Genomic DNA, 25,846 nt, shown 5'->3' on the forward strand with positions numbered 1-25,846 from the left:
GATCTGAGAGCTGCTGCATTTTCACAGCCATTATTTATCTATATTATTTACACATATGAAATAATGCAGTGTAAGATATATTGTTCCAGTATATTTTTTGCATCTTGGCTGGTGTGCTGATTTTTTTTTCAATTGCTGTCTATTGCCAGCAAGCTGCTTTTCCTCAAGGACAGATCTAAGGAAAGCCCTTTTTCTTTTCAAATTCTTAAACTCTAATTGCACCAGATAAGCAAAAATGTAGAGGCAGCCCCTCTTTGCTTTTCCCACAGAGAACAAAAATCTCTTGGGCTCTTTTGAGGTGCAGGATCAGTCCTTTTCCAATACTTTTAGAGGCAACCCAAGCCCTACCCAGTTCTTTTCTTCTTGCCTCCCTTTGCATTTTAGCATACACTAAAGGAAATGCAGGGATGTGATGGCTCAGTGGCTAAGACTCTGAAGTTGTCAATCAAAAAGTCGGCAGTTCAGTGGTTCGAATCCCTAGTGCCTCATAACGGGGTGAGCTCCCATTACTTGTCCCAGCTTCTGCCAACCTAGCAGTTCAAAAGCATGTAAAAAATGCAAGTAGAAAAATTGGGACCACCTTTGGTGGGAAGGTATCAGCGTTCCGTGCGCCTTTGGCATTTAGTCATGCCGTCCACATGACCACGAAGATGTCTTCGGACAGTGCTGGCTCTTCGGCTTTGAAACAGAGATGAGCACCGCCCCCTAGAGTCGGGAACAACTAGTATATATGTGCGAGGGGAACCTTTACCTTTACCTTTAAAGGAAACGCACTTACCATATTGAAAGCTCAGCAATGGCTATTGCAAGTGCAATACTGCAATAACATGCAAATACTGGAGTAACCAGTAAGAAACTTCATGTAAGTGGTCAGAGGAAAAACAGTATGAAGAGAAGTAACATCAAAGTTAAAGATTTGCTTGTGTGATGTGTACCTCACTGGACAGGCAGCATATCAACAGACTGAAACTCTCTTAAATCCTAAAACTGAAAGATGTGTGATTAGATTGTCAGAAAGAATAGGGATGAGACAAGTAAAAGAAGTCTCTTTAAGGTGAATATATTTGGTCGGGAATGTGAACTTAATGTTACAAGTGTTTTCATCTTTGCCAACAATTGTTGTAAAGCAAAACCAATACAAAGAGTTCCATCCCTTGCAACACTGTTCCTTTCATGTAAAATCTATTGCATATCAGGTATTATCACTTTCAGAACAATATCCTGAGAGTTTATGTGGTTATTTCTGTTGAACAAAAGGAGAAAGTAATCCCCTCTCTCTTTTTAGTTCCTCCATTTTATTTTCAACATCTGGATCACATTGGTAGAAGGTTAGACCACTATGAAAGACCAGAGCTATCACTTGGATCATATGAGTATGTTGCTACTTTAGATTATTGCAAGGTAAGTCTGAGCATGGAAAAACTTATAATACATGCTAAATCAGAGATTTACAGATTGTAGAAAGAGTGCAGATTTATCTGTTTGTTTAAAATTAAAATCTACACCCAGAGCAATATGAAATATAATCCAAATAAATATATGGTAAATTATATTAATATAATACAATTTTCCTATTTTTCCCCTAAGAAATTTCTTTTGAGAAAAAAAATATATATATATTTAGTTTTTACAGTTGTATAATTCATCTGCTAATGTTACATACTTAATATGATTGCCAAATTGGTTCTTTTGTTTTTTTTTATATTTGCACAGAACACTATTGTAAGTTGTCTCACTTCACAGAATACACTAAGTCTCATAAAATTAATTGGGCTTGAAACTAACCAGGTTTATCCATTTTTAAAATTAAATATAGCCACTATACCTGCAACGTGATAACCTAGTAAGCTCAGTTCCCCCTTTGATTTGACTTGGAATCTCTGATGTTTCAAAGCACATCTGTAAAGGGTCTGGCTCTTCTTTTTGACCACATGAGTCAAAAAGTTAGTATGAACCACCTGTGTGATGTGGCTGCTAAGAGCCAAATGCTATGTTGGGTGCCTTAAACAGGACCATACAATCAAGTTCAATATAACTGATTGTTCCGCTCTGCTCAGTTTTCAGTTCTGGGCACCTCAGTTCAAATAGGACTGTGGCTAGATGTCTGTGGCTACTAAGATAATGAAGACTCTAGGGCAGGGGTATCAAACTCAAGGCCTAGGGACCAGATCTGGCCTGCGAGATGCTTAGATCTGGACCATGGGACTGCCCTGGAAACAGTGAAGGACCGGCCCGCAGTGCCTCTGCCAATGAAAACTGAGCTCAGGAGGGCCGTGTGCGGCCCTCTCAGACTCCATTTTAAGCTGGGACAGCTTCCTGCAGCCCTGTGTAAGAGAAAACAGATTCTTTTTATCTCGTTTTCACTGGCAGAGGGCTTCAGGAAGCTGTCCTGGCCGAAAACTCCATTTTCGTTGGCAGAGGACCACACCCACCCCATCCTGCCCCCCCCCCGAGGTCAAACACAACCCTGATGCGGCCCTCAATGAAATCTTGACACCCCTGCTCTAGGGGGAAAAAGCCATTAAACAAGATCAATTCAAAACTACAGGGCAATAGCCATATTGTTTGATAATGCCACCTTGCACTGATGTGAAGATTTGGATTTTTAGAATGATTTGGAAGAAGGGATGGCATTGCCCCTCTCCCAAGTTTTGTAATCCTGAGCCAGTGCCTACGGTCCTTAGCCTTTGCCTAAAACCAGCCCAGCCCATTAGGAACAGTTAAAGGATGTGGATATGTTTAACCTATAAAAGAGAAACTGAAGAGAGATACAATAGCAATCTTCAAATCCTTTCAAATTCCCATCACATGAAAGAGAGAATAAGCATTTTCTCTGTTGCGCCAGATAGCTGAAACTGGACCAAGATCAGGACCAGGACCTGAATCAGTGGGTTAAAGGTACAAGGAAGTACATCAGCAGGAAATTCCGAAATATAGAAGTGTCAGTCAGTGGAACAGGCTGTCACATGAAGTGGAATGTTATCATTTGCTAGAAGTCTTCAAATAAAGTCTGGGTAGTTTTCTCTTAGAGATGCTGTAATGAATCCTCCACTAAGCAATGAGTGGATCAGATGACCTCTAAATTCTCTTCAACTATACTTTTACAATATGTGTTCTTCTTGACCTTGCATGAATTTCTAGATAATCCTCATGGATAAAGTGTTGTAGGATTGCTTTTTTTTCTGTCCAGTTTGTAAAATGTTCATAATTAAGCTAAACGATCAACTGTCCGTGCTTCTTTTATAACTGACATTCGTGTTGAAACTTTCGCACTAGTGTAGAGCATTTATAATTTGCAGGAAGATGTTTGAATTCTCCACCTCAATATCTGAGGAAAAGAGAACTTTCTATTGTGTTTATTGATGCTAAATATGTAGAAATATTAACCACAATGATAAATATTTAGATAGAATTTAATATACGGATATGTGTTTTGTGGTAGTATTTGGGGATTGATTAGAAAACTTTTAAAAACTCAGACCTCCTCCTAAATTTCTGCAGTTCCCTTATTTCTCTGAGGGATGTGCTGACATTTTTTCCTCTACAACTGAAAGAAGAAGAAACGGTCATTATTGTTAACATAATGGCTTATACTACAATTACTTGGCGTTGCATTCCTAATTGCCTTGTTGTTTGTTTTCAGCAATTAACCTATGAATGTAAAGAGGAGCTTTATGAGTTACTTATGGCACAGGAAATTGTTTTCGTAAAGCATTCTACTCCTGCTAAGAGTTCAGGCTCATTATTTGAAAGAGGAAATAAGGGAGTCTTTTCTAACTTTATATTTGACTTCAAGGGATAGTCTATGTTGGATTGGAGTAGAGGGAAAGTGGTTAATCATTTTTATGTTTCTGGAGCAAAGATGACTTATAAGTGCTTGCAGTGGATAGCGGATATCCTCAAGAGTATTCTTATAAATTGCCTTAATGCTGAGTATTTTCTTCAGAGGAGATCTGACGAACATTTTTGCCAGCTTAAATTATTGATAAATATTATAACTACCTGAAATTCATAAGATAACTGATCATTCTGCTGTCAGAGTGAAGTAAAATTGTGGAACATGAGAACATTTCACAACTCCAGAATGTAGGGAACATATATACATGCACATATAGAACATATAAAAGTGAATAAATATATGAGAACATTCCAGATGTAGGAGGAGGAACAGGAGATTATTATAAATGTATTTTTCACCCTTCAGTCCCTTGTGACTTGTAGCTTAAACAAGATGTTATTAGGGAAGTACAGAAGGGATGCAGAGAAAATTACATCCCTTTTTAAGCAAGCATGTATTCTGCATCCCCATGTTACACAGCGTAGTGTTTATATCTTTTCACTTTGCACCATCATCTTGATGAAAATCTCCCACTCCTTTTTCTTCTGCATTAGGCACTTGGCAGTCAAAGGATATGCCTGACTTTTAATGATGTCACAGTACAGTTTGAAATGACTAGATCATGTTATATGGTTAGACCATAATTTCATGCACTAGCTGCATAATTATAAATTTCATGCCAAAGAAGAGTGTGAAAACAGAATAATAAATAAAAGATAGATTATTAGTAGAAAATTAGTAGAAAATTAGTAGTGCTTGGATTTTATAATTTTGCAATACTTTCACTGAAATGAATCTTAATACCAAAAGAGATTGAGTCTTAAATTAGCTATAAATACTGTATATAATAGTAATAGTAGTAGTAATAGTATAGTAGTAGTAATGTAGTATTTCATGGTTGGTTTGAGAGCCTTGGAAAAATAATCTAATTTGTCATATTAATATTGGTTTTCCCCCCTTCTTCTTCATAGAACAACAAGCCGCCTCAGCCACCAGCCTATATTTTTATGATTGATGTGTCATACAATAACATAAAAAGTGGTCTTGTTAAGCTCATTTGTGAAGAACTAAAAACTGTACTGAACAGACTTCCAAAGTAAGAAAAAAGTATAATAAATATTCAGCAAAACTAGTGATATTTTTAATTTAGAAAAGGGATAAAGGTCTTGATCAATGGATGGATTATCTGTTTGCTTTCTTTCTGCTTTCATTTCTGTAATGATGCATAATGATGCACATCATGTTGTCATCTTCAATCCCCTGTCCTCAGTTTTAAGAAGATATTTAATGTAATAAAAAAGACCAAAACTGCCACGTGTACAATTTGTTTGGATTCTGTCCCCCTTCTTCTCTCTCTCTTTCTTAAGCCAATTTAAGAGGATCAAGTTCACCTTTGCCAAACCCCAAAAGCAAAGCAGAATTGCACCTGAATATAGTTTGGGTGGGAAGGTAGCAGTAAAGTCCAGGTCTAAAAGCAAATAACTTCCATATTATTATTATTTTTTTTTAAATTTGATTTATATGCCGCCCTTCTCCGGAGACTCAGGGCGGCTTACAATGCATTAAGCAATAGCCTTCATACTTTTGTATATTTATACAAAGTCAGCTTATTGCCCCCACAAACTGGGTCCTCATTTCACCTATCTTAGAAAGGATGGAAGGCTAAGTCAACCTTGAGCCTTGGAGAGATTCGAACCAGCAGTAATTGCAGGCAGCTGTGTTAATAACAGGGTGCTTAGACCACTGTACTATCAAGGCTCTTATTATGAGCAAGAAAGTAGCATGGCCCTCCCCATAAAGCCATCAGGGATTTGAGTCTGAATTAAGGAGATTCTACTGAATAGGAGTATTGTTTAGAAGGTAGTAAGATAAGTGGGTTGAAGAAAGAAGTGCCTTGGGATTATTATAACAGCGATCCAGAATAGTTCCTAGCGGTACCAGCGTTTATCTCTTTGGTGTCCACCAGGCTATTTATCCAATCTAACTTAGTTTTTTAAAGATAGCTTTAATTAAAACAAAATAATTAAAAATACTTCTGAGGTATACATGATTTATATAGTTACCCTTAGAAAACAAAAACATTGGGTGTCTGCAACCCAATGCTTGCTTTAAAGGTTGGTCAGTTTTCTCCATAGTTTGTTTATTCTTTCTTAACTCAGACCCAGATTTTACCTCATGTCTCGAAACTGTCTAGAAATGGATTCACTGAAAGATTCTATGCATATGTGTGGATGTAGTCTTTTATCTTATATGTTCAGATAAAATCCAAATGTTAGGGTAAGATGACATAATAAAGGGGTAAAAAATTTTCTGCAACTGTATTTTCTAAAACTATTTCTCTTCAAGAGAGGAGCAAGACGTTTCAACAATTCGGGTTGGATTTGTCACTTACAATAAAATCCTTCACTTCTTCAATGTAAAAAGTACTCTTGCACAACCTCAAATGATGGTAGTCACTGACGTCAGTGAAGTATTTGTACCTTTGTTGGATGGCTTCCTTGTCAACTTCCAAGAATCACAATCTGTTATAAATAAGTAAGGAAATATTTTATACATTTTTCTCATATTAATATCTAAGCAGGGATTATATTTGTAAAAAAACCCATGCACTAGTTTTGAAGACTGATAATGGGAAAAAATGGATGTTCATAATTTCATAAACACTTTAATTGAAAATAAGTCCCATAATAGACAAGCCACATTTTTATTATTTGAGTTATAGTTTAAGAGTACCAGACCTGGAGAATGATTGTTTCTTCTGTCTAGTCCAGTCTTTTGAACAACAAGTTTTTTCTTCCTTTCTCTAGCTTGCTGGACCAGATTCCTGAGATGTTTGGAGATACAAATGAGAGTGAGACTGTCTTTGCTCCTGTGATTCAAGCAGGCATGGAAGCACTCAAGGTTAGACTCCTTTTCACCATAGAGCCTCACTAAGCTATGAAAAACTCTCCTTGAAAAATATTGATCACCATAAAACCTACTGCTGTTTTCTGTCAATAGAATTTTGTACTATACCTGGGTGCTGCTTCACGCATGCTATTTTTCCTAATAGAAGCCAAAGCCAAAAAGTAAACATAAGTAAATGTTTAAAATTTATTTGAAAAGGGGTAAAATTTCATTTGAGTTGAGCACAGTTTCTAGCGACTTCATGGATTCATCCCTGTAGTATTTCTTGATGATCACAGAAATTGATTTCCTGTCAAGATAATTATTCAGATTTCCTTCAACTGTTCAGTCTAGCCTACAATCCTGATATTTTCTGGTGGTCTTCCACTGAGGTACCAACCAGGTCTGACCGTGATTAGCTTTTCAAGATTAGTCAAAGCTGGCTAGGCATTGCCACATAGCTGGACAAACTACTATAGAAAACCATAATTGTTTCACTTACACATATACGTTACCATTCTCAGCATTCCAATGTATATGATATGGCAAGATACTTTTTACACATGTACTTCTAGTTGCCACACCTCAAAAAGGATATAGCAGACGTGAGGAAGATTCAGAGGACAGCAACTAAGATGTGAAAAGGGCTGGAGTAATTTCCCTAAGAGGAAAGCTTGTAAAATTTGGAACTTTTTAGTCTAGGAAAGAACCAAATAAGAGGAAATGTGACTGAGTGTATAAAAATTATGCATGATGTGGATAAAGAGACAAGAAGAAGCTATTTTCCCTTTCTCAAAATACTAGAATCAGAAATCAGCCAATGAAATCCTGAAAGAATCAGGAGAAACAAAAGGAAATATTATTTTTTACTCAAAGAATAGAATAGAATAGAATAGAATAGAATAGAATAGAATAGAATAGAATAGAATAGAATAACAGAGTTGGAAGGGACCTTGGAGGTCTTCTAGTCCAACCCCCTGCCCAGGCAGGAAACCCTACACCACTTCAGACAAATGGTTATCCAACATCTTCTTAAAAATTTCCAGTGTTGGGGCATTCACAACTTCTGCAGGCAAGTTGTTCCACTGATCAATTGTTTTAACTGTCACGAAATTTCTCCTTAGTTCTAAATTGCTTCTCTCCTTGATTAGTTTCCACCCATTGCTTCTTGTTCTACCCTCAGGTGCTTTGAAGAATAGCTTGACTCCCTCTTCTCTGTGGCAGCCCCTGAGATATTGGAACACTGCTATCATGTCACCCCTAGTCCTTCTTTTCATCAGACTAGACATACCCAGTTACAGCAACTGTTCTTTATATGTTTTAGCCTCCAGTCCCCTAAGCATCTTTGTTGCTCTTCTCTGCACTCTTTTTAGTCTCCACATCTTTTTTATATCGTGGCGACCAAAATTGGATGCAGTATTCCAAGTGTGACCCAGGAACTGGGTATGTCTAGTTAAATGAAGAGAAGGACTAGGGGAGACATGATAGCAGTGTTCCAATATCCCAGGGGTTGCCACAAAGAAGAGGGAGTCTATAAAATATTCCATCTAGCATTCTCTTCAGTTATATTCCACTTTATCTCATCACTTTTATTTTTAATGCCATTTATATGCAGATCTCTTGTTTAGCTTTCTTCACCCATTTTCAAAACATGCTTATACACAAGATAATTAAAACCAAATTCCATACACTGAATACATCATAACTTCAAAGGGGATCCATCTGGAATGGTGTGTATGTGTATATATTTACCATGAAAGTGATATCAGTGGCTCAGCAGACTTCTAGTCTCTCGATTTATTTTCTTTTGTTTTTTTGCTCACAATGCCAACTGTGAACAAATTCTGTAACACATGCTTTGCTACATAAATCAAATGATCAAGCATTTTTGTATTTCACCATCTTCCCAGGAAGAGGAAATTGATGTTTGAATAATAATAATAAGGTCTGTTTGAAAAGGTGTGGTGGTCGAATGAAAAATTACAATTTAAACTTCTTATAAAAATACTAAGTATCAGATAGGCTTCCTCTCATAAGAAATTATTGAAATTCATGTGCGGGTGGATAAATTAATGGTCTGTGTGTATAAAAACACACACAATAATCATACTTCTTCTGTGACAAATGCAGAATTGAATCTAACAAATATGAGAAGGATTGATGCAAATTTAACTGCTTTCTTTCCCATATATGATCATATATATTTCATGATAGCTCTTTTTCTTTGTTTTTCTGACGTGAAACATTTTTATTACTTTATACTTTATACATTTTCATGCTTTATACATCTTCATGCTAGGGATCATGTGTGGTTCACTATTTCATTGTGAATGATTTGGGTGCTATGGTAAAACGATTATGAAATCTTAGTATTTTTAATGCTAATTTAACTTGATTCCCAATAATTATTTGGTATGTAATTTACTTATAAAGGACAGCCAATGAACCATGTACTTTGAAAGATTGCATTCACACTCAGTAGAATGTAATCATGATTTAGGCAAAAATATGACATCATACATTTTTTGGATTTTTCATATTTAAACAATCAATAATTCAGTCCTTGATAAGATTCAGTGGACATTTATGTTTAAATAAATACAGATTTCTTTAAGTACAGGCTTCTTCATTGCTCTGTGAATAACATGAAAAAACCAAGTAAACCCCAATAATCAGTGATGGATAGTATATGTCTATGTATTCCAGGTACTTTAGGAAAATATTTCTGAAGTAAAACAAATGTTGTGAATTTATTTTGCTTCTTTATTTAATCCAAGTGTGGCAATCTGTAGAGAGAGTCAGAGTTAACATTGGTGAAGAAACTCAAGAGCTATTAACTGATAAAAGAGACTGTACAAGAAATCTTAGCCCTGGAAAAGTAGGAAGCATAGAAACTGATTTAAAGTCTGTAATTCTGAGTTACTACTCAGAGGAAGACTGAGAAGACAGGAAAAATTGGGAAAGCTTTCAAGATACTTTTTATTACATTTACAACAATAGAGTCCCACTAACTCTTGTTAATTTTTTTCCCTGACCTGGCCTGTACAGGCACCCGTAAAGTGCAGTTGAATAAACTTATTACAGCAATGTACATCAGCTAATTACATTATAAAGATGTTTAAACTGGTACATCCACTCTAACAGTTTTAAGATAAACCCACACTGGTTTTGCAGGCTCAAGTAAACCCTGTGTTCTATACTGAATCAATAAAGGAAAATATTTGCAGCACAGGGTTGAAATGACGGATCTTTGGGGCCTCTCTGAGGTTGGTTGTTTTTTTGCAGACGTTTCATTCAGTGGTGGGTTCCTTCCGGTTCGGCCCGGTTCTCCCGAGCCGGTAGCGGTGATGATATGACATCACCGAACCGGTTTTGCCCCTGCACCCCCCTGTGCCCCCCCACCCCCGCATTATTCTTACCTTTTATTTGGCCCCACCCCTAATCTATTGCTGCCTCCTGAGTCCCAGCTGATGGTTAGAGGGAAAAAAAACTGTTTATACTCTTGCCGTGGGGCTTCAAAGGGCCACCCTACAGCTGAGCAGTGTTAAAAGAAAAGAAATGAGTAGACCAGTACCTGCAAAAATAAATGAATAGATCAGTGCCTGCAAAAATAAATGGGTAGACCAGTGCCTGCAAAAAATAAATGTGTAGATCGGTACAGCTCTGCAAGCAGTTAAAAGCCTGGTAGACCAGTATCTCTGCTAAATCCTAAATAATTGTCACATGACCATCAAGCCACGCCCACAAAATAAGCCACGCCCACAGAACCGGCAGTAAAAAAAATTTAGAACCCACCCCTGGTTTCATTACCCAAACTAGGTAGTATCATCAGTGCATTCTAAGGCACTCAAGTTTAACTGAATTAAATTTTGCATCTGGACAGTCTCGGCTTTCCTGATGTGCCTGTTAATGTATAGACACATGTATCTACACACAGATGCACACAGAGAGAACATTTTAACTGCATCCATGACCCAGATAGTACTATGTTGATTTTTTGTGAATACTAGATCTTTTCTTTTCTTTCTTTTTTTTCTTGTGGTAGTAGAGGTGAAGTTTTAGGGTATCAAATGAAGTTCAAACTATAAACAAATGGACTATTTAGTTTATAAAGTCGCTGAGAGTTTATACTGAAATAACAGAACTGTATAAGGCTCTATCTCAGAAGTTTATATCTGCAGGAGAATAAAGGTCATTTTTGTTTCTTACTTTTTTTCTATTTTTGTTACAGGCAGCAGAGTGCGCTGGAAAACTGTTTATCTTCCACTCTTCATTGCCAACTGCAGAGGCACCAGGGAAGCTGAAGAACAGAGATGATAGGAAATTGGTCAATACAGAAAAAGAGAAGGTATAATTCTACAACTTGCTGTATAAAAGAGTAAACGTGTTTCTGCATTTCATCATACAAATCATACAAATAGAATTTAGCATAATATAGTCAGTTTAATTCTCAGTATAGCAGAGACAGTTGCAATCAAGATGGTTTCACTATTGAATTCTGACTCAATAGCACTGACACAAACTCCAAGAGAAGCTTCCAAGGTATGCAATTCATCCAGTTAGCAATGATAACAAACTATGAAAATAGCTCTGGATAAATGTTGCATTGTACTGTAGTAGTTAGGTAGTAGTAATAAATATAAAGCTTAACAACTGTGATATGAACCTCCAGCATTGTTAATATTTTTGAACTCTGTTTTAGGATGTATTGCTGTCAAGTATATAAATTAATTTGCATTGTTTTTCTACTAGTTTTCATTTAGTTTGATCAAATAAAATTAGTTGCAGAAATTATTTCAAAAGCAAAAAGAAGAGAATTTTGGAGAACTTCCTACGGTGGTGCTGGGCTTTTTCATTTAGCTGGGAATATTATGGTAGATTAAAATGCAGATGAGTAATTTGTGGTTCAGCATGTCATATTAATTTAGCCATTGGCCAACATTTTATGAATTAGGCTATCAGGTTAAGATATAGTGTGGATTATTTATTTGGGCATAGGAGGTTATATGTATGCTGTTTACTATGATGATAGCTAGATAGCTAGGTAGGTAGAGAGAGAGAGAGAGAGAGAGAGAGACAGAGAGAGAGAGAGAGAGAAATGGACGGACAGAGAATTACAGAGATAGAGAGATAATTGATTAGTTTATAACCATATTTAAAATAAAATGTAAATCCTATTTATAAAATAGATAAAAGAAAATACAATAATTAAATACATATCTGGTTAAATACAAAGAATTAATGTTCGAATAAATACATCGCCTTTACATTATACCATGACCTTCAATATAACAAATTCTTAGCTCCACTGCTTTGTCTTATCAACTTTGCAGTTCTGCTAACAGCATATATATTAGAGTCTAAGAGGAAATAGAAGAATCTATGATTCAGGTCCTAGTGAGCTATTCATTGTAGTAGGAATTTTAGATATCTAACTCCAAAAGTAGCATACAATTAATGATCAAATAAAACATGGAAACATATATAGATCCTTTCATAATATGGCAAATGAGGGAAACTCCCATATTAGGCCATGGATTCCAACAGTTCAATTCTTGCACCAGAATAGGCCCTTCTTAGGGATTGCCTCTAACTCATTGACTGGTATTTTCTTGGCTTGGAAAGTGGGTTTTTTTCCTAATCAACCAGTTTAAAGATCTATTCTTTAACCAATATCTCCATGTCGGTTTGGACACTGATATGTAAGGTTCTCTTTTTTTAAATTACCTTTGCTTGGGAGGCAGAAGAAAGTAAATATTGGGTGGAAAACTCCTACTGTAAAATGTAAAGGTTTGGATCATTTGCCTGAGCTATCTCAATTAAAAATGATTGCCCTCCTTTGAGATAGGGCAAGGGTTAGTTGTTTAGGGATACTAAGAATTCTCTGGGAGAATTCATCAAGAAGGCAATAAGGAGTTTACTAGGAGAGGGGGAACCTTAGCAGAACTTTCAACCTTCTCTGGGCTTAGCCAGCAGCATCTTCTGCTCACAGAAGAGTTTCAGTTGCATTTGAGTGTCACAAAAAAATTGTTTCAAATGATTAATTTGTGTCAGTCATATATACAGGTAATATTCGCTTAACAATCCACTCATTTCAGCAAAGAAAGTTACAATGGCACTGAATGAGGGAGATTTATGACAGGTCCTATTATTGTACCCATCACAGCATCCTTGCAGTCATTAGATTGCAGTTCAGGTTCTTGGTAACCAGCTCACAATTACAACAGTGCAGCATCTCACAGTCATGTAACTGCCATTTGCCAGCTTCCAACAAGCAAAGTTAATAGAGAAACTGGCCGGAAGTTGCAAATGGCGAATGTGTGATTGCAGAATGCTGTGACTGCATGGGATTCACTTTATGATGGCAACTTGGACTGTCCAAACTGCAGTCGTAAATCATCGCAGTCACATAACATTGTACTTTACGATCTCATTGCTTAGCAACAGAGTTAACAAAATTAGTAAGCGAAGCGAATTAGTAACCATTGGTAAGCGAAGACTACTTATTCCCGTTAATGAACATAGTTGTGTGCAAAGTACTTAAATTTTTCTTAATACATTTAGATATTTGATTAGTATCTGAAATAGATAGTATATTCTTGTCAAGAAAACCTGCAACTGCCTTTTTGGTTAATGCTTTATGCTTGTTAAAATTGTTTAGCTCTTAAAACTATATTTTAATTTCATATATATTTTTGTTTGCCTCCTTATTTTTCGCAACATCTTGTTTTTTTGTTTGCTGGTTACTTAGAATGCTTAATTCTTTTATATTCTTCTATATTCCCCAGACGCTGTTTCAGGCCCAGACAAATATTTATGAGGCCTTGGCCAAAGACTGTGTTGCCAGCGGTTGCTGTGTAAATCTGTTTCTTTTCCCAAACCAGTATGCAGATATTGCTTCCATGGGCTTTGTGACTTTTCATACTGGAGGAACATTGTATAAGTACAATAATTTTCAGGTAACTGACAAAAGCTTCTTTTTTTGTCTCAGTAGTTTGCAACCTGAGGTCTGTAGATCACTCAGATGATATTGTAGATGGAGCCAATCGTCCCATTGGCATATGCAGCAAAAGAAACTCCTGGAACATTATTTTACCAAGAGTATAACTTTATCGATAGATTCATATAGGCACAGAAGAAGTGAAGTTAGTTAGTTAGATTTTCGTGCAAAAAACAGCCCTTTTCCCCATTTGGGCCACCCATTGTCCACATTTTTTTTATTTTTGGAAAACAGTCTACACCTTCAGAAGGTTCCCATCGCACGGCCTTGAAGTATCATGAGCTTCTCAGGATGCCAACAGCTCACATAAATTCCTCACCTCCCTCCCAGCTGCCAATATATTCCAAGCATTCTCCTCCCCCTTCCCTTCATTTCTGTTGTCAAGTTGCAAGTAGAATTACATTAGGAGTCAGCCTTGACTATCTGGTTTATGTAACAGCTGCAAAAATAAAGTAAAAAATGTAAGTAGCAAAAACTGATTCTTTCTTGCAATGTCATTAAATTTTGCCAGGTTTTCAAGATTTCAATGCATTTTAACTGTATGTACTGTATGTATATATGTATGTATGGTGGTATGTATGGTATGTATTAAAATGAAATGCATGCATAGTAGATAAAAGAGTCATAAGCACTATTGTGTCACCTGATGACAATTTGCCAACAGCAAGCTTATGTGGTAGTCCCAGTGATCTATACATAGGAAATCAGTTTCTATTTTTTAAAAATACAGTACGAATTCTCTGTTCAAGATTGCAGGTTATGCAACTTCCACCTTCAATAGGCACAGAAATATGCTGGGGACGTCCTAAAATCCTTCTTAAAATATTGTTCTGGAAAGCTTCCCACAGGATAATAGCCTTCATATCCCACTCCCAATCTCAGCCCACCCACTTTGCCCTGAATTTTTTTAACTGCAGGGGATAACTTCCATCCAGTTAACTGAACTAAATTAATTAACTACATGCAGATTAAACACAGATTCCAGTATTGTTATATTCAAAATATATTGTAGAATTAGGGCTATCTAACAAAACTATAATAATTCTGGCATCAGGGTATTAATTTGAAAAGGCAAGGGTTTAGGGCCTATAGAATGTAAATCTTGTAAGATAAAATTATCTTGTTAGTGAAGGGATTTCCCCCCCTCCCCCAAATGCTTACCAATTTCCTGTGAAATTCCTCTATATGAAGATGCTGCAGAATTATTTAACTTCCGACAGTCCTTGGCACTGACCATTTAAGCTAACTCTAATGGGACGTACAGATTACCAAGAGAGCAACTCACCTACAGTAGGATAAATGTAAAGTGGTGTTTGGGCATTGGGAAATCTTATGATAAGACCTCTGAAAATGTGATGCAGTAATTAAGGTGTTGAACAAGGACCAACGTGATAAAGGTCCAGATTCATCTGCAGTCAGAAGATTAGGGTTAAAAATTTGACAGGACATAGTCAGTGCCCAAACTATTTCACAATATTGTGTGGAAAAATAGGAGAAATCTCAAGCATTTATAGGGATAAATAAAGAAGAATGCAATACATATTTCTATAAGTAGTGAGTAAAATGTTTGTCTTGCAGCCTTCTGTACAACTAGAACTAAAATTTTAATCTGATTTTCTTCTCCATTCCAAATAGGATAAAGAAATATATGGATTATGTCCCTCTCTGCTTATTAGTGCTAGACTCACAAGAACCATTAATGTTTAGTGGCATTTCTGTCCTTTTCCTGATGTTAAATAATTATATATTACACCTTTTTTTTTTGCATTCCTATACGTTCCCTAGGTTTATGATGACAATGCGCAACATAATCTTGTAAAATTATGAAAAAATTACAATTATTTTATTGAACTGGGAATATAATATGCAGCAAATTTCTAACATAAAATACATGCTTACTCTAATGTTGGCTTGTTTTTTTTAATAATAATAATAATAATAATAATAATAATAATAATAATTTATTTATTTAATAATAATAAATATCTGTTATTTTCATCAATCTATTTTAAAAGAATAGGTTTTCTTTACTAATATTGTATTTTTTTCTCTATGTATAACAAGCAGTTTGATTTTTCTCTTAATCTGCATGACCATGTGAGAATGTGAAAGGCCTGCAAGTATTAACTAAATAAATTATTTATTTAGGAGTGATTTAGTGCTATTCATTCCTAACAGTTTACAGTATATCCTTAAACTATTTATGTTGTGCTGCTGCCATCCAGTGGTAGTCATTATTTAGTCAAGTTTTTCCCAATCTCTTCTTTTTGTTTAGATACATTCTGACAGCCATCAATTTCTCAATGACCTGAGAAAGGATATAGAAAAAAAAGTGGGTTTTGATGCTATTATGAGAATTCGAACCAGCACAGGTAATAATGATTACTATAGAGGTTTTTATTTGCTTGTTTTACTCTGTTTAAGAGATAGTTTTAATATGTCTCCCCCACCCCACCCCACCCCCCACCCCCGGAACAAAATGTGAAGCATTGGGAATTAGTAAACCTCGCTGTCAAATCTGTCAAATCTTTCCAAATGCATTCTGGATTTGGCTTGGTTTTTTAGATGAGAAACCACCCAGGTTTCTTCCTGAAACATTCAATTACATAGCACAGAATAAATCCATCACTGTTGGCATAATTATAGTGGATCATTTGAAAAAAATGTCATGATCAGCAGTCTTTATTTCAAGCACACTTTTCTTTTTGAAAGTAAGGTTCCAGATTGCTGCTTCAGCTACGAATAATGAGACTTTTTGCTGGTTTCAGGTTAATGTTTCTTATGAGTAAGGTGACTGTAGTATTTATTTTTTAACAAATCAACTTCTCACATTAAAGAGGATAGAGACTGGTACTAAGAATGGCACTGGGTGGGTGAGTAGGGGAATATGTCCTTTAAAGCTATCAGCTATTTTACCTATTACAAAAATGATGCTGGTTGCTTTTATTAACTGTACAACTTACTCTTTTCTTATCCTGACTTAGGTTTTAGAGCAACAGATTTCCTGGGAGCTATTTACATGAACAATACCACAGATGTTGAACTGGCAGCAATAGATTGTGACAAAGCTGTGACTGTGGAGTTCAAGCATGATGATAAATTGAGTGAAGATAGTGGGGCTTTAATCCAGGTAAGAAGTTCCTAGGTCACATGCCTCTTTGGTGTCTTTCTGGATGACCATTACTGTAGATCCGTTATGCATAATTGGTACATACAGGCAGTATTGCACAACCTGCGCTGCCATATGATTTCCCTAACATATGAGCAGTGATTTACCTCAGTGAAAATGCCATCATTCTGGCTACCTTTACTGCAGGGGTGGGTTCTACTTACCTTTACTACCGGTTCACATCATGCCCGCGCGCTCTTCTGTGCATGCGCAGATTGCTTCTGATGACATCCAGATCAGTGGGCGGAGTCTCCTGCCGGTTTTACTACCGGTTCTATAGAACCGATCTGAACCGGGAGCAACCCACCACTGCTTTACCATAATTGACATATGCCAAATGTAGCATTGGAATTTTCATTGGATCATTGTGGGTTGCTGACAACAGTTAACACAACTAGCTGTTTTGTTCATGCAGTGCTCTTCTGTTTTCCTGAAGCTTAGCTGCTTACGACAGGACTATGAATCTTTATCACAGTAGAGAAACTCCCACTCACCTTCAATAAACTCCTGCTTCAGATGAGCACATGTTGTCTTAGCTTATTTCTTAGTATCTTTACAATACTTGCTGCTTCAGCTGCTGTCATAGTAGGGGAACACAGCAGCATTGAAAGCAAATGTAAGTGGGCCTTTTTTATAGTTATGGTTTATGGGCTTTTTTATTTTAAAAGTGATGAAGACATCCTTTACTTTAAAATTTAGGTAAACCCTAAACCTTAATTGGTAATGAAGACTTATTTGTCAAGACTGCTGCTTTCCTTTTTTCCTGCCGGTTATAAGCGATTTCTAAAGTTATTTCAACATTTTGCTACTATTATAGTTATTCACATACCTTGAAATATCAGAAATCCTCATGTAAGGGTGGTAAACAGTGATTCTAGGCAAAGAAAGCCCCATTCCTTAGTACAATATGCCCTTATGTCAAGCTCCAACATACCAAAGTGATTAGTGCCTTTCTTTGGAATAAAGGACAGAGTCAGGTACACTAAATGAAAGAGAGTGTAAGTCAAGAAAAATCTATAATAATTTTTAAAGAGACATTTAATTTTCTAAGTCTGGGAAAACTATTACATGACAAAAAATCAATGAACAAATATTGCAATTCATAGGCTTTAGTTACATAATTTTAAGTATAAAGTACTTGTGAATAAGGAAATAGGTAAGTCCCTGGCATGTCAAATTGTAGGGCTAGAGAAGGCCTCTGTGAAGTACCTTGGAAGTCAGTTTAAGCAATGCTGCCTTAAAATGGTTCTTGGTCCAACTCATTATAATATGTTACTATTATTTTGGTTCATCTGGACTCATATTCAAAAGAAAAAACTCTACCTGAATTTTTCTACTTGTAATATTTCACATCTTACTCTGTTACAGTGCCAACCTAGGTTTTAACCTTGTGTGTGCCATTTGAAGTTGCAATGGTGAGATAGGTGGCTGCATAAATAAATATAATAAATAAATAAATTACACTTTTTGAGTCAGTGTCTCAAATTACTGTTTTAAAAACAAGTTGAAATACTTTTGTAGAAAATGCAAGTAACTTAACCATTTTAAGTTATCTATCATCTTGACTTTGTCATTGCAGTGTGCAGTCCTTTACACATCCATGACTGGTCAAAGAAGACTGCGCATACATAACATTGGACTCAGTTGTAGTTCCCAGTTAGCTGATATCTACAAGAGCTGTGAGACTGATGCGCTAGTAAATTTCTTTGCAAAATCAGGTCAGCTTATAATACATGCTTTGGGAGTGGGGAGGGAGGCTGGAAAGTGACAGTGGACATTTAAAATCTGATAAAACACACGGTATTAAAAATCAGAAATAATCAATTCCTGTCAAATATATATATAAGAAATTGTCACAAGACAGTGATGTAAATTGACAATAGTTGCTGAATGCTTTTAATATATCTAATTTAAGTTCCTGGATACATGAAGTTCATACTTCAGAATTTCTATGTATTATAGTGATATTAATAGAGCACTATTGTTAAGTCACTATGATAGCATTGGAACAAGAATATTGGCCATTTTTTGTTGTGGTTGACCATGGATGCAAGGTGAATAATTTTCACACAGTTTATAATTTAAATCTAATATATGAAGTTTTATACTCTGTTTAGAAAGGGTAAATTAGATGAAACTTTTTTTAATATCTGAAGTCTGATTTTTTTTTCTCCTGTGAAAAGATATAATGGTTAACATAACATATTTTATCACTTCTTTATATAATGATAGCTTATAAAGCCATTCTCAGCCAGCCCTTAAAGACTGTTCGTGAGATCCTGGTGAATCAAACAGCTCGCATGTTGGCATGTTACAGAAAGAACTGTGCTAGTCCATCTTCAGTGAGCCAGGTATTTTATATTTCCAGCTTTAGAAGTTTTATTTGAGCATTATTTGGGTATTTATTTTAACATATAAGCAAAAATATGTGATACCAAATTCAGAAATATTGCATCTCCATAGGGTTTAATATGCAAATTTTATTTTTTGCTTTAAGTAGACTAGGTGTTTGTGAACATTAGTGAGCCTTCTGCCACACTCCCTATAGTTAAATTAGTTTAGAGACTGTAAGCCGATATGCTGCAGAAATCTATTATAGAATATAAACTCTATTTTAAGAATCTGGTGCTAAATTTTCAGAATGATACTGTCAAGTCTTGTCTCAGCAAATAAAGAGGCTGTTGAGGTCTGGAATGGAGGAAAATGGGCTCAGGCTTAACTCTAGCAAGACCAAGTATTAGCAGATCCTTGGATCTCTTAGTTCTGGGATTTTCATTCTTTGGTCTTAAATAGGATAGCTACGTATGTTGGAATGTGTCTACAAAGAGGGAAGTGATGTGATGGACTATAGCAGTAATGGCTAACCTTTTTGCCATCGCGTGCCAGGAGGGGGGGTGGGGGAGGTTCACGTGCACATGTGCCCATACCCATAATTCTATGCGCCCCACCCTGCGCATGCGTGCGCAAGCCCCCCCCCTGCTCCTGGTATGCAGTGGCCCAGTAGGTCCATTTCTCTTTCTCACCTGGCTCCAGATCCTGTCTATGCATCTGGGAAAGGTGAAAACAGCCTTCCCCACCCCCTCGGAGGCCCTCTGGAGGCCTGAAATGGCCCATTTCCCAACTGCCAATTGGACAAGAAGTGATGTTTTTTGCTGTCCCCAGCCTCCAGAGCCTCTCTATTCTGGTTATTGATTTTAAACTAGTAGATATGGATGGTTTGTGTTTCATGGATTTTTTTTTTCAATTGAAAGAACAAAATGTTTAGAATCTAAGTCAAGATTGTAAGATTTTGTGCTTTGTTTTCTCCAGATGTTAACTAATTTACAGTTAATTTATGCTTGCTTATGCTGATTTTTAATAAGCTTGCAAAGACATAAATTGCAATTTGAAATAAACATCTTTCCTCACTCACATTTTCACTCAATTATTTTTGTGGCCAGGACTGTAAATTATGTAATATAAACCACAATACAAAAATAGTACTTGCCTAAAGCCTAATTATTCAGTGAAGAAGCACAGCAAAGAATTTAGCATTAAAGCTTTATTTTCCAGCTTTAGCTAGCACCTTTTATGGTCATTATTAACCCAGGCTGACTATGAGGAAAGATCTAAATGTTGTATTTATCATTCCCGTATGTGCTACACAGTTGTGCTGCATTTTCATTGGATTTTGTAGGAACTGCTTGCTTAAAATCTTGGCCTTCAACAGTCTTGGCATCTCTGCATGTGCAGGATAAGATAATCTCTAAATGTCATTGTGCTATAAATAATGCAATGCAGTTTTTAACTACATGCAATTTAGTATATAAATCTCAGAACAATTTTTATGCTTTGTATGGCATATGGCTAACATAATGTTCTTTCATAAAATAAAAATATTTTATTGTCTTATAACTGAACTTCAATTTTTAGCTTATACTTCTGTATTTTTAAAAAAGTACAATTTTTGAAAATTAGAAAGACTTTGTTCAGGCTCAAATCACTTGATAAATTTATCCTTTTGTAATTACCAAGATCAGATCATAAGAGCAGTTTTGATTGGGCAGGCTAGATTAAGTCCTAAATCATGTGATCCCTGATTTGTAATATATGCATATGATACCAAAAAGCAGATATCACCTTTATATTATAGATACAAAATAAGAATATTTAGGAGAAAACAAATCAGAAATTGAATATATTTTTAGAGGTTTTCGTATTTGTTTTATTTTAATTATTGAATATACTTTTTCTCATAACACTGATTTATGGATTGAAGTATAAACCAAGTTGTGACATTTGAAGACAGGAAAACCATTTAAATTAAACTTCCATTTGTTTATAGAAATCTGTCAGACAAAAGCAGTTGATTGTGGAACTAATCAGAAGCAAATTCTGCTGGAGAAAACTTGGAGTACATGAATGGCAAGATATTTTAGCTGATGCCTTTTCTTCTTTTTCAGCTTATTCTTCCTGATTCAATGAAGGTACTTCCTGTCTACATGAATAGCCTTCTGAAAAGCTGTGTGCTGTTGGGCAAGTCAGAGATTCCCACGGATGAAAGAACTTTTCATAGACAGCTGGTCATGTCAATGGATGTTGCTAACACCCAACTTTTATTCTATCCACAGCTTTTGCCAATTGTAAGTATTTTGCTATCAGCAGATATTGGGCAATATCACAGGGCAGTTGCTGCGACATGGAGAATATGGTAGGCTAGGGCACAAGGCTACCTCTAACATAGTCTTGCGGATACTAGTCAGTCCATCTGGTCTGAGTTAGTGGTTCTACCATTATAATTCCTTCAGCCCGCAGAGATTGTAAAAAGCCAATATAAGTATGATAGCATCATGGCACTGATGAAGCACAGTTCATGTTGCCCAACCACACTTTCCTCTGAATTAATTTGAAGCTATTGCCAATAGGCAAGTAGTTGGTGACCCTCCCACCCCCTACCAGTGGCAAAAACAGACAGACAATAGTAAGTTGTGTAATATTGTCCAGGACTGTTGAGTAGAGAAAAATCAGAGCAACTTTTCCAATTGGTCCCCTTGCATAAACCTGAAACTGATAATTGCAGGTATATTTTCATCAAAAATAAATTATTTTGCAAAATTTGTTAATCTTAAGAATATTGCACTCATTTTTGTGCCTAAAGCATTACTCTTTGTATATACCACATAATATGTAGATGTAGAATATGCCAATGTAGGAATAGTCATCTGGCATTGTGGTCATAATGTGGAATTTGAAAATGCAGAAATTTTGGAAACACTGTCTCCTAAATTCATAGATGTATAGTCATCATTTCTTTGATTCAGAATCTATGTATCCAAGTTTATTAGGAAAAGGAAAGTTCAGTTCAATGAACTATCTGGACAAGTCCATAGAATGTAATTGGTGTGCCATTGCCTGCTTCCTAGGGCTGAGAGATTAAGTGGCCTAAAGGCATCCAGCCAGTTCTGTGTATAAGGCAGGATTAGAACTCATGGGTTCCTACTTTTGACCCTCATGCTTTAAATCATATCAAATTTACTCTCATAGTTGTTCAGATTTTTTAAAAAAAAAAAAAACATGCAGTGAATCTTATTAAATTTTATCCCACAGCATTCCATGGATGTAAGTAAAGACACAATTCCTCCTGCTGTTCGCTGCTCAGAAGAACGTCTCTCTGAAGGAGGAGTATTCCTATTGGCAAATTCTCTACATGTGTTTCTATGGCTTGGAGTCAGTGCCCCACCAGATCTTATCCAAGGGATATTTAACGTGCCTTCCTTTGCACACGTCAACACCGAGGCTGTGAGTATAGTCTTATGTATTTGAGAAAGAGCAGTTGAATGCTTATTTTTAATATGTACCCTGCTTCCCCAAAAATAAGACCTCCCTGGATAATAAGCCCAACCGGGCTTTTGAGTGCATGTGCTAAAATAAGCCCCCCCTCCCGAAAATAAGACCTAGTGAAGGGGTGGAAATTCGAGAAGTTGGAATTAATTGATTGAACTCATGAGAAGTGTTTTTTTACGGTACAACTTGTTTCCCTGCACACAATGGCAAGAAACACAATGGAGCTGGAAATCAGGTAAGACAGCAAGAGGAGCCCCATCTTGTTCCACAGGCCCCAAAATAATAATAAGGCCAAGCACTTATTTCGGGGTTCAAAAAAAATATAAGACAGGGTCTTATTTTGGGGGAAACACGGTACTTCATTTCCAAACTATGATGCAAGTGCCAGATGACATGATATGAACAATGCAGCCTTGAAATCATTGCTCCTTTATAAAGATGAAAATGCAGATGTGTAGAAACACGCATAGAAAAAGTGGGTAGGTTTCTATACCTAAGTTATTTTGCAAGTCTATTGATTTCCAAAAACAAAGCCTCTACTACCTTCTCCCTGAAACCAGTCTGAATTGCAAAGATGCAATATGCCAGGATTGATTAATGTATAGGTAAGTTTTCAGTATAAAGCACACAAATTACAGTGCTGAAAGTAATGTGAATTGGATGCATATCATTATCATTCCATTTTTAAAAAAGTTTTATAGCATCATAAGGGTTGGAAGGGACCTCAAAGATTGCCTAGTCCTATCACCTGCTTATTGCAAGAGCTGCTGAAACATTCTAGACAGATAGCTAGTATCCAACCTCTGAATATTCCAGCAAAGGGAAGTATATCACTTCATAAGGATATTTATCCTACTGGTTGACATCTATTAATGTGAGGAAATTGCTTATAACTAACCTGAAACAAATCCCCTGTATATTTCAAACAGCTGAATCCTAGGTAAAGGGAACAAAGCCATTCAGTTCTCTGTGTGACTCTTTAGATATCTGAAGACAGCTATCATATCTTCTCTTAGCCTTCTTATCTGCATGATAAACAATCCTTTAATGATGCTCATAGGACTTGGTTTCCAGTTCCTTCCTTATCTTGGTAACCTTCCACTGAACTTGCTTCTGTTTGTTAACATCTGTCTTATATTTGCCTTTTTATCTGGCCTGGCACATTGATCTAATAATTCCTTTATTAATGGCTGTGTCAAATTGTATGCGAATATTGTCCTATCAGCCAATAGATCCTATTGAATAGTTGTTTTGATGAAATTCTATTTTATCTTCCAAATCTTCCTTGTAATTTATTTCATCTTTGATCACGAATAAAATATTTATCAATCATCTTGATGAATTTGTCAATGAAATTACATTCACAGAGAATTTTAAGGACATTTTTTCTGTACCAAATAATTTGCTTGTTTCATTGTACAAGTCAACAACTTTTAGCCTTTCAAATCCATTGCAAATATCCATACGGCATACAATCTGTTTTTCTAGAATAGCAATTTTCATGTGTGCTAAGTCTGTATGTGTATTTATTCATTACATGTAGTCACGTCTTCCAGAACTGGATAATCCCTATTCTTCAAAACTGAAGTCCATAATAGATCAGCTCCAAAGCAGAACGCCTTATTCCATGAAGGTAAAAGATTACTTAAAACGTTGCTCTTATGATTGCCTAATTCCCTTCTTTGAAAACATTTTAATAACCTTAACATTTTTTGCTCTTTAATTAAGCTGAGAAATAAGACTCAAAGCAGCATTTGTATGTTTCGTTAATTCTTAAACTATTTTTTAAAGATTCTGATTGTGAAGCAACGAGAGCAACCAGAGATGATTTTCAAGCAGTTTTTAATTGAAGACAAGAACATCTACGGAGGAGCTTCTTATGTGGACTTCTTATGTTGCGTTCATAAAGAAATATGTCAGCTTCTCAACTAATGGATTTTGATGTTTGTTCTCTGTGCATTTGTTCGGAACCTATTCAAGAATGGCCAACCACCATCACAAGGTGCTTTATATTGCTACCTTATTGTACAGTTTCTAATTTTGTAGATTAGTGCTTTGTTTCATAATAATGTAGCCATCTATAATTATGTAAAGTAGGCAAATATTTGCTCAGGTATAACTCCTATGGGAGAGCCTTTATCCTTCTTTAAAAGGAAGTTTTCTAATGGCAAGGTTTGAAATCTTGGAATCTGTGTAAAACATGCAATTCTCATTTCACACATTTTAATAAACTGCAAAGCATCAAGCCCTGTTATATATGATTTGTATTACTCATATAATTTTTGGTCCTTTTTACTGTACATTTTGACCCAATAACTTTTTTCCCTCCTAGCTTACATTTAATTTAATGTACTTTTTATTATTTTGCATGCTGTGGTGCAGTGACATAGTTCAAAATAGTGGACTATTCAGCCCCAGCAAAACATCCAAAGATTGGGGCCATGGAAATTGTGGCTCTCCGGATCACCTGTTGATTTTATAAATATTTTTAAAACTAATTATTTCTTGGGTTGATAAGGGGAAAGAGGAATGAAGTCATTTGTGTGGGTGGGGGGGATTTAATTCTTTTACATGCAATTTGTATTTAGGACAAAAAAAATATTTTTATGTTGACCATGTCCAGATGCAATCTCAACATATTCACATGGCCTTTCCGCCAAAGATTTGTTTAACATACTCCAAACTCCTGTTACTGTACATGAGTCATAACTGAATTGTAACACTTTCTCTATGAAGGTATTAAGGAATTTGGAATAGTTTTGTTTAGGTCATAGCAAAATTTAATGCCTTGCAAAAAGCAAAGTAGCAACTGCTATTACTGGAATTTACCTAAAGGATAATTATTGCAGTAAATTAACATTTAAACCTGTTCAACATATTAACTTCCCAGACCTGGAAAATTTACTATTACTTGAAAGATACTATTGTTAACTTTATTCCTAAAATAAAAGTTCTTTATTTGACTAAAACCACGTTTATATACAACTCTTTTAACGGCTTTAGAATTATTAGACCAGTTTTTTTCAGGTTTTATACTGTCATTTTGGGAATCACATGATCTGGGGATTAATGGCTGCGTTCACATTTTATTAAGCCATTATATAGTGTTTTGACTTACAACCATTTGTTT

General features: G+C 35.9%; 1 protein-coding gene across 1 annotated transcript in view; it reads left to right on the forward strand.

Annotated features, from left to right (window-relative positions):
* The window catches only part of SEC24D (SEC24 homolog D, COPII component), a 69,535-nt gene extending 43,850 nt beyond the window's left edge, over positions 1 to 25,685 (forward strand). The window contains exons 10-23 of the mRNA XM_034442818.3: positions 1,286 to 1,401; positions 4,810 to 4,934; positions 6,185 to 6,373; positions 6,646 to 6,739; positions 10,956 to 11,072; positions 13,513 to 13,683; positions 16,000 to 16,096; positions 16,709 to 16,854; positions 18,473 to 18,611; positions 19,126 to 19,244; positions 21,336 to 21,515; positions 22,480 to 22,671; positions 24,260 to 24,349; positions 24,508 to 25,685. Of these exons, the coding sequence (XP_034298709.2) occupies positions 1,286 to 1,401; positions 4,810 to 4,934; positions 6,185 to 6,373; positions 6,646 to 6,739; positions 10,956 to 11,072; positions 13,513 to 13,683; positions 16,000 to 16,096; positions 16,709 to 16,854; positions 18,473 to 18,611; positions 19,126 to 19,244; positions 21,336 to 21,515; positions 22,480 to 22,671; positions 24,260 to 24,349; positions 24,508 to 24,648 (1,916 nt within the window). The 3' untranslated portion in view covers positions 24,649 to 25,685. The remainder of the gene's footprint in view (positions 1 to 1,285; positions 1,402 to 4,809; positions 4,935 to 6,184; positions 6,374 to 6,645; positions 6,740 to 10,955; positions 11,073 to 13,512; positions 13,684 to 15,999; positions 16,097 to 16,708; positions 16,855 to 18,472; positions 18,612 to 19,125; positions 19,245 to 21,335; positions 21,516 to 22,479; positions 22,672 to 24,259; positions 24,350 to 24,507) is intronic.
* Positions 25,686 to 25,846: the final 161 nt, after the last annotated feature.

The sequence above is a fragment of the Pantherophis guttatus genome, chromosome 8 (assembly GCF_059756535.1).
Source record: "Pantherophis guttatus breed Tessera chromosome 8, ASM5975653v1, whole genome shotgun sequence".
NCBI lineage: Eukaryota > Metazoa > Chordata > Lepidosauria > Squamata > Colubridae > Pantherophis > Pantherophis guttatus.